Genomic DNA, 9,347 nt, shown 5'->3' on the forward strand with positions numbered 1-9,347 from the left:
GTGTCCCAGAGACCCAGAAAAGGCTGGAGAGAGGGAAATTGGAAGGCCGGGGAGCACAAGCACTCAGACAGCAATGAGCAAGAACAATAATAGGAGACAGGGCAAGCAACAGGCAGATCACTGTCAGGCAGCTGATGAGTCGTAGAATTTCTCCTTCTACCTTCTACTTTTGCAAGGTGGAAGCCAGAAAATCAAATGGATAGCATATATTTGTTACATGAATGGTAACTAAATGGCAAGTAAAAGAGAGAAATGGATGGATGGATGGATGGATGGATGGATGGATGGATGGATGGATGGGTAGATGGGTGAGTAGATGGATGATGGATGGATGGATGGATGGATGGATGGATGGGTAAGTGGATGGATGGATAGATGGGTAAGTGGATGGATGGATGGATGGATTGGTGGGTAGATGGGTGAGTAGATGGATGATGGATGTATTAGATTGGATGAATGGGTAGGTGGGTGAGTGGGTGGATAGATGGATGGATAGATGGGTAAGTGGATGGATGGATGGATAGATGGGTAAGTGGATAGACTGATGGATGGATGGATGGGTAAGTGGATGGATGGATGGATTGATGGATAGATGGGTAAGGGATGGATGGATGGATGGATGGATGGGTAAGTGGATGAATGGATGGATGGATGGATGGATGGATCCATAGATGGATGGGTTAAGTGGATGGATGGATGGATGGATGGATGGATGGATGGATGGATGGATGGGTAAGTGGATGGATGGATGGATGGATGGATGGATGGATGAAAGATGGACAGACAGATGGATGGATGAAGAATAGAGGCCTGGCTGGCTATTGGTATACAATCATATATTGGTTTATGATGGTGTATAATGGCAAGGTGATCACTAACCACTGGCAAATGGTAGAAAATTAAATGGCTTATAACCAGTGTGGCAAATGCTAGCTAGATGATCAATTGTTAGATGATAAATGGTGGGTGGGGGAGTGGGTAGCAGGGAATTCTACAGATGGATGGAGGAACAGCTAAATTGATCACTGCCTTCTGTGCATGCTGGTGAATTTCTGGGATGAGCAAGGGTGACTCGCAGAAGCCAGGCAGCCAGCAGCTTCCCTCCTACAGTTTTTCTCCCCCCAGGGCTGACAATGACCTAACTCTCTTCCTCCTTCTCCAGGCCAGGATCCAAACCCTGCAGGCCTGGCTGCGGGCACCGTGACAAGCATCATCCTGGCCCTGGTGCTCCTGGCGGTGCTGCTGGTCATGTGTGGCCCTCTTGCCTACAGGAAGCTGGTGAAGAAATGTAGGTGTCGCGGCCCTGAGTGGCTCTGTCCCTGCATGCAGAGACTGGAGGGGCTGTACTAGAGTCCCCGGGAGGAGGGGTCTTGCCTCCAGAGAGCTGGGCACAGGGCACCTCTGCTTCACCACCCAACCTTCCCCTCTCCTGCCCATTAGCCTTTTTCTGCCCCAAGTAACAGAAACAGAAAGTAAACAAAATTGCAATTGCTGATTTGTCTATCTCTGGAGACCAGCTGAGACCCATTCCAGGTCAGAGAGAGGGTGTGGCTGTTCCCGAGGCTGTGGCAGGCCCAGAGGGTGTTCAGCACGGCCTCTGGTGGCAGGAGACACACGTCCTAGGCTCAGCTCCTCTGCTTACCACTGCCCGGGATACTGATTGGGAAACTTCCTCTGAGCCTCAGTTTCCTCATCTATCAAATGAGCGATCACACACCTTGTGAATGCAGGGGGAGTTGTTCACCTTGCCTTGCAGAACTCAAGAGGAAATTATTCAGACAAAAAGGTGCAAGGGGAGAGACTGTGAACAGAGGGCCCAGCAGGGCAGTGTTGGGTCCTAGTGCCTGCCCAGGTCTGGTTCTAAACACCCGTGGTCTTTTCTCCTGGGGAGCCAGGCACCTCTACCCCATCCTTAAGCCTGCTCCTTTGGCACAGGATGGCTCCAGAGCAAGTTAGGAAACTGAGACCCCCGAGAGACTCCAGGAGGTAGAGCCCAGCAGCCCTGCCCTCAGCTGCACCTGCTGCCACCACCTCCCTCCCAGGCCCTGCCCCACTCCAACCTGCCCCCACCCCCACCTGCTCCCATCACCCTGATGTGCCTTTCCTTTCTCTTGCCCAGTCCGACAGAAGAAGCAACGCCAGTGGATTGGCCCAACAGCAATGAACCAGAACAGTAAGTGTCCCAGAGGCAGGGCCCCCTTCGGCCCCGGGACAGAGGCCATGCAGGCAGAGTTGAGGCTCTCTCTGCTGAACACAGACAAAGCCTGTGGCTGCTTAAGGCCTCTGATCTCCACGGTGATTGTCTGAAGTGTGACTGTGGCCAACAGACGTCCCCACACCAGGGAGGGTGGAGGCTTCTTAATGGGCAGATGGCTGAGCGGTTTCTACCGCCGAAGCCTCAGAGTGTAGAAACATCTCATGGTATCTTTTCTGTCCCTCGCCTCATCTCTGGGTCCCCAGCAGCCTTCGCCTCCTCCGGCAACATTCCCAACACAGTGGCCAATGGATGCTCACAGGCAGCACTCACAAAAGAGGCCTCCCTGATCAGCAGACCTGGAGAACCCTGAGTTAGGCACAGCTAAGCACGGCTCTTTATTCCAGGACTTATCAGAACCTTAATGGGTATTTTTGTATTGCCCATCTCCAAAGCAAGGCTACATTAAGAAGGGCTGTCCAAGCTACTTTTAGCATGAATGACTGACAGGGCCAGTATCAGGACATTTGGGTGCAGCCAGCCCAACCCCATCCCTGGTCTTCTTACTCTGTCCTTCCAGCCACAGCCAGAGGCACCCTAATGGACGGACGGAGACGTGGCGCTCCGCCCATTCCACCTTCTTCCCCCTCCCCAAGTCAAGGGCCAAATCCTTCAAGAAAGCTCTGTGTTGCACAGTCTGTCTTTCTTTCTTTCTTTCTTTCCCCTGAGACAGTTTTGCTCTATTACCCAGGCTGGAGTGCGATGGCTCAATCTCGGCTCACTGTGACCTCCGCCTCCTGGGTTCAAGCAACTCTCCTGCCTCAGCTTCCCATGTAGCTGGGATTACAGCCACCTGCCACCACATCCGGCTAATTATTGTATTTTTAGTAGAGATGGGGTTTCACTATGTTGCCAGGCTGGTCTTGAACTCCTGACCTTGTGATCTGCCCGCCTTGGCCTCCCAAAGTAGTGGGATTACAGGACTGTCCAGCCTTTCTTTTTTTTTTTTTTTTTTTTTTTTTTCTTTGAGACGGAGTTTCGCTCTTGTTACCCAGGCTGGAGTGCAATGGCGCGATCTCGGCTCACCGCAACCTCCACCTCCTGGGTTCAGGCAATTCTTCTGCCTCAGCCTCCAGAGTAGCTGGGATTACAGGCACGCGCCACCATGCCCAGCTAATTTTTTGTATTTTTAGTAAAGACGGGGTTTCACCATGTTGGCCAGGATGGTCTCGATCTCTTGACCTCGTGATCCACCCACCTCGGCCTCCCAAAGTGCTGGGATTACAGGCTTGAGCCACTGCACCCGGCCCCAGCCTTTCTTAATAACATACAGGCCCTCAGCTCCTGGAGGGCAGGAGCATAGCTGTCCTGTCACCTGTGCTCCCATCTCCTGCTTGGTAAATGCTTGATGACCGACTGACCGACTCATGGAATGCCCCATCCTGCCAGTCAGATTGCTGGGTTACCCAAATCTGCTCTAAAATCTGCTGCTGATCCTGCTAGCATGAACCTCCTGGGAAGAGAGGCAAGGGGGGGATGCATTGGAAGGGCTGTGGGTGCCTTTGCCCTCTCTCTGCTAACATCAAGGGAATAGGAGATTAAAGTTCTGGGCAGCTCCTGGGGAAGGAGGCAGAGGACAGAACCCCAAGGCTAACGACACTGTCTCCGCATCTGCCCAGTGTCTTTCCATCGCAACCACACAGCAACCGTCCGGTCCCATGTTGAGAACCGCACGGCCTCCCACGTGGATAACGAATACAGCCAACCTCCCAGGAACTCCGGCCTGTCAGCTTATCCAGGTAGGCACCAGCGGGGCTCCCAGGCATGCAGGCTGCCAAGGCAAGTCACGTGATGCCCTTGAAGTTCGGGTGATGGCCCAAAGAGAGAAGGGAGACCCCAGGGTGCAAGGGATGAAACGAGGCAGGGCACAGCAGGGGTGTGGAAGGCATGCAGCCTTTACAGGCGCCAGCTGTCCCATCTGAGACCATGCACTACTCATCTGGAGAGAAGAATGCACTCAAAGCCATTAACCCCAGCCTTGCTGTGACATAATGGGCCTGTTTCGCCGCAGAGCCTTGAGGGGCCTGGATGGTAGATGAGGCCCCTTGGATTCCTTCGGGCCAGAAGGGAGCTATTAAGTGGGCTACAGGAGCCCGGGTACTGAAGGCTCCCTTACTGGTGCTATCAATTAAGCCCCAGGGAGCCTGGAGTTCAGCATCATTAGTGAACGCTTGGCTGATTTGATCAAAACAGATACGAGGCTGTTGCCGGCTCCTAAAGGCCCTGTGATCTTCCCGCCCACTGTGGGCACTGGCTCTAGGATGCAAGGGGCTCTGTGGAGTCTCAACGTTTCTACAAACAGCGTCCTTTCTTACCCCAGCTCTGGAAGGGGCCCTGCAGCGCTCCTCCACGCAACCTGACAATTCCTCCGACAGCGACTACGATCTGCACGGTGCTCAGAGGCTGTAAAGGTGAGCCGGTCCCCAGCCTGACCCCGCACCCCAGGGCCCCCCACAGCCCTGGGGTGAGCAGTAGCCACTCCGCGCCTCCCCCCAGCCCCACCCTGCCCTACATGAACAGGGGACCCCCAGCATCTTGATCCTTGCAAAGGGAAAGACAAACGCCAGCTGTTCAGGTTAGAGGAGCTGGTCTGGCAGTTACAGCCACACAGGCAGCGTGCCCAAGAGCTCCGTGACAGAGCCACACCCCTCTAGAGCTGCCAACCTGCCATCGGGGAGAAAGAGCCCCTGGTGCGGAACGGCGGCCGTCCCTGAGATGGAACCGGAGCATGGGGCCTGCCCGCCACCTCCCTGCATGGCCTTGTGGTGTCTTCCTCTAATGCGTTTCCTTCTCACCCCACAGAACTGGGATCCAGGAGCAAAAAAACAAGAGCCAACCCTATTTGTACTGAGAAAACTGTGGATTCTTCAGTTAAAACAATGTCCCTATTTCTACCCCAGCCAGAACGTGGACAGAGGCCAGGAGCCTCCCGGCCAGGCGCTGCTGCCCCAAGTGGCAGGCCAGCTCGCACCCCGCTGCACCGCAGCTCACCACCCCTCCACACGTGGAGGCTGTGGTGGGCAGAGCCCCCAAACAAGCAGCCATCCAGCTAGAGACTCAGGGGTGTCTGAAGGGGGCCCCCTTTCCCTGACCACTGGGGAGCGGCGCCTGAGTGGAATCGGCTTTGTCCTCAGACTCCGTCCCTGCTAAGCAGTGACATGGAGCTCCCGGGCGGAGTCCCTTTTGAGCATGTTCTTTGTAGATAGCACTTTTCCTCCTTCCTGACCACCTGAGCGCTCCTGCCTCTTCTATGCAGCATCCAACCCTGGGCATCCCTCTGCAGCTGTGGCTGCACACCTGGGCACAAAGACAGCTCAGCGTGTTCACAGCAGCTGCCAGCCAGGGGGCTGGCTGGGCACCAAGGCTCTGCGTTTGTGAGGCCTGACCCACAGCCTCACCCCTTCCCTTCATCTTGTGACTCCCCTCCTCAGCCCCCTGATCTAAAGACACCTTCCTCTCCAGAGAGCAGGGACCACTGACTGTCAAGCGCACTGGGCACCAGTGCCACCCAGGGCCCCGCACAAAGGGGCACCTGGTAAACCCTAACCAACTTGTTTTGCTTCACACAGCAATGAAAAGTCCCAGGCTGAGGTGGTTTCAGCACATCGCAGTTCATCTAACCCAAGAGTCAGAGCTGGGGCTGGTCACGTTCCTTTGGTTTAAATAACTCCCTTGACTAAAATAGACTCCTCTAGCACACAGAGATCTTGGCCGCACACCTAACCCTGTGGGGCCTTGGCTTCCTTAACTACGAGTGACAGGAGGAGGTCTACCCAGGGACCTCAGGTCTGATAAAGGGGGAGGCCAGGCGGAGCTCCCTGCGGCAGCTCCCTAAGGTGGTGAAGCAACGTGGAAACACATCTTGGGGCCGGGGCCTTTCTCTACGTCATTTGATGCTGTATCTCCTGGGAGCACAGAGATCAATGGTCCAAGCCACAGAAGCTAAGTCTGGAAGAGCAAAAGGGAGTTACTTGGATGTGGGGTGGGGTGTTCCCATAATCTGCTCATCCCTCTGTCCCCACCAACACCCTCCAACCAGGCCTTGCCTTCTGAGTCCCCGTGGCCAAGCCCAGGTCACAGATCTTCCCTTGACCATGCTGAGATTCCAGAAACAGGGACCCCATTTATCTGCCCATATCTAGTGGAGGTGAGGGGACTCCTCACAAGGGAACTGAGAGGTTGGTCTTAGGGAGGGGCAAAGGATCCGGGCGGCCAGTGTCTCCCATCAGTACCTTTTTTTATAAAAGCTCTTTAATCTAGGCCGGGCGCAGTGGCTCACACCTGTAATCCCAGCATTTTGGGAGGCTGAGGCAGGTGGATCACGAGGTCAAGAGTTCAAGAACAACCTGACCAAGATGGTGAAACCTCATCTCTACTCAAAATACAAAAATTAGCCGGGTGCAGTGGCAGGTGCCTGTAATCCCAGCTACTCGGGAGGCTGAGGCAGGAGAATCACTTGAACCCAGGCAGCAGAGGTTGCAGTGAGCCGAGATTGCACCACTGCATTCCAGCCTGGGCGGCAGAGTGAGACTCCGTCTCAAAAAAAAAAAAAAAAAAAACCTCTTTAATCTATAGTTTGGCCACCATACACTGGCCTCAAAGCAACCATGGCCTACTTAAAACCCAAACCAAAAATAGAGTGTTTAGCTGGGGAGAAATGAGTCTTTAGAAAACTGTTTTTCTAAAGTGGCGGCCTGGGTGACGCATTTCAAAAAGCTGTTTGGTGATGCAATGGAATAGAACCATTTTAGTCTTCAAGGTGCTGCTGAAGAGTTGCTGCCTTGGCTGGAGAAGAACCCGCTGCTCCCCCCACCAGTGCTCAGGGGGCTGGCATCGTCTCCCTCGGCCGTAGAGGACGGGCTGCTGTGACCTTGACAACCTCCCCATTCCTGCAGCCCAACAACCCGCTAGAGCTGGGCCACCACTTCAACCCACCTGTGTGTCCCTCCAACCCTGCCCACTCCCTAAATTACAGTCCCAGGTAAATCACGTGACCTAGCCGATGAGTGTTTGAGCGTGCAACCCCCAATTCCAGCACATCAGGTCAAGGAAACGAGGACCAAGCAACAAGTCTGGCTTTCAAGCTGTCATCTAGCTGAGCGTGGGGGCTTACAGCTATAATCCCAGCACACCGGGAGGCCGAGGTGGAAGGACTGCTTGAAGCCAGGAGTTTCAGACCAGCCTGGGCAACAAAGTGAGACCCCATCTCTACCATAAAAAAAAGTTTTTAATTAGCTGAGCATGGGGCCACATGCCTGTAATCCGTTATTCAGGAGGCTGCTGCAGGAGGATCACTTGAGGCCAGGAGTTTGAGGCTGCAGTGAGCCATGATCTCACCATTGCACTCCAGCCTGGGCAACAGCGAGGGCTCCTTAAAAAAAAAAAAAAAAAAAGGCTGGGCACAGTGGCTCATACCTGTAATCCCAGCACTTTGGGAGGCTGAGTGGGCAGATCACTTGAGGTCGGGAATTCAACACTAGCCTGGCCAACATGGTGAAACCCATCTCTACTAAATATACAAAAAATTAGCCAAGCATGGTGGCACACACCTATAATTGCAGCTACTCAAGAGGCTGAGGCAGGAGAAACGCTTGAACCTGGGAGGCGGAGGTTGCAGTGGGCTGAGATGGCGTCACTGCACTCCAGCCTGGGAGACAGATGAGTAAGACTCTGTTTCCAAAAAAAAAAAAAAAAAAAAAAAGCTGTCATGCATGCAGAGATGTGGGAGTATGGCGTGGAACGGAGCTGTCGGGACATGGCATTCACACGGCCTCACCATAGCCAGCACCGCAGTGTCCCAAGTTAGGACTCTGAGACTCTAAGCTTGTCGCCTAGAGTCTGCCCCCTGTAGGAGGTCCACTGTGGTCTGGTGAAAGGCAGCCAGTGAGCTCCCGGGTTGCAGGGAGGGAGGCATGAGGAGTGCCTGTGTGCGCTGCCCTCTGAGGTCAGTGGCCAGGGAGAGGGGGAGCAAAGAGCGCAGGGCGGCCACACGGGCTGACCAGCTGAGGCAGCTCCACGGTCCTTTCTTAGGAAGTCAGCCCCTCTCTGCCCCCTGCCACCACTCTGGCACCAACCCAAGGCAAGTGACTTGACTATGTGACTAGAGGGAGATTTGCAGCTTCTTCCTACAAAGCCAAGTTGCTTCCAGCTGTCCCTGATGCCCTGTGTCCTCAGCCTTGGACACTTGCAAGGCAAGGCCAGAGTTCAGCTGGAGGTAAAGGGCAGTAAACACCTGATGGGAGCCCAGCGACTTCTGGCACCACAAAGGCAGGGAGGAGGAGCCCCTGAGGCCTCTGAAATCCAACGGCCTGGTCCAAGTCCCACCTCCTCCAAGGCTGTGCAGCCGGGTCACTGAACCACCGCCCTGTGGTTTCCTCCCATTGAAACTGAGGATAAAAGGGCTGTTGCGAGGACTCCCGAAGATAATGCAACCGAAAGCACAGCACGGCCCGCGGCCCTGCTGAATATTTCACGCTTATGATTCTCGGCATCTCTAGGCATCCTCCTGTCACGTTGCAGGGAAGGAAAGGCAGAGGGCTGACTCGAGGGACTGTTAGAAGCAAGGTCTCCAGACTCGCTCAAAGCTGCCCTTCCTGCTGAGCTGAAGATGCCCTCCCCAGCCTCGGGATCAGCAGCTCAGCAGCAGAGCTCGGGGTGCCGCTGGGGAGGGAGGCAGGCTGGGCCACGGCATAGAAGACCGTTGGTCCCGCAGCCAGTTTAGTGACCTGCTGCCTCTGGGCACATCCTGCAAGGCCAAGTGAGAATGAGATGGGTCACAGGCCGACAGGCAGACATCCCACCAGCCCAGCAGGTGGCAGGAACACGGCGCCTCCCAAGTGCGCTGATGACCAGACGCCCCCTCGTGGCACCCTGTGGCCTCGCACGTCACCGTTCTCAGCCCAGGACAAGGCAAACGCAGGCTCCAACAGGAAAACAGCTAAGAAGGAAGGCGGAAGAGCGGGAGAGTGAAGGTAAAAGCTCTAAGGGCCAGCCCTGGGGCGAGGGGGCAGGGAAGGGCTGACATCCAGATGGACGGGGCTTTAGGACCTGAATCACAGAGCCTCCCCGCCCCCACCAACCCCCCACCCCCCAC

The 9,347-nt window shown here is 55.0% G+C and overlaps 1 protein-coding gene across 1 annotated transcript in view; it reads left to right on the forward strand.

The window, feature by feature from the left end:
- Window positions 1-9,268, forward strand: part of CD5 (CD5 molecule) — a 33,836-nt gene extending 24,568 nt beyond the window's left edge. The window contains exons 7-11 of the mRNA XM_003920192.3: window positions 1,163-1,288; window positions 2,120-2,173; window positions 3,874-3,993; window positions 4,575-4,665; window positions 5,057-9,268. Coding sequence (XP_003920241.2) covers window positions 1,163-1,288; window positions 2,120-2,173; window positions 3,874-3,993; window positions 4,575-4,663 — 389 coding nt within the window. The 3' untranslated portion in view covers window positions 4,664-4,665; window positions 5,057-9,268. The remainder of the gene's footprint in view (window positions 1-1,162; window positions 1,289-2,119; window positions 2,174-3,873; window positions 3,994-4,574; window positions 4,666-5,056) is intronic.
- Window positions 9,269-9,347: the final 79 nt, after the last annotated feature.

This window comes from Saimiri boliviensis, chromosome 6 (assembly GCF_048565385.1).
Source record: "Saimiri boliviensis isolate mSaiBol1 chromosome 6, mSaiBol1.pri, whole genome shotgun sequence".
NCBI classification, from domain to species: Eukaryota; Metazoa; Chordata; class Mammalia; order Primates; family Cebidae; genus Saimiri; species Saimiri boliviensis.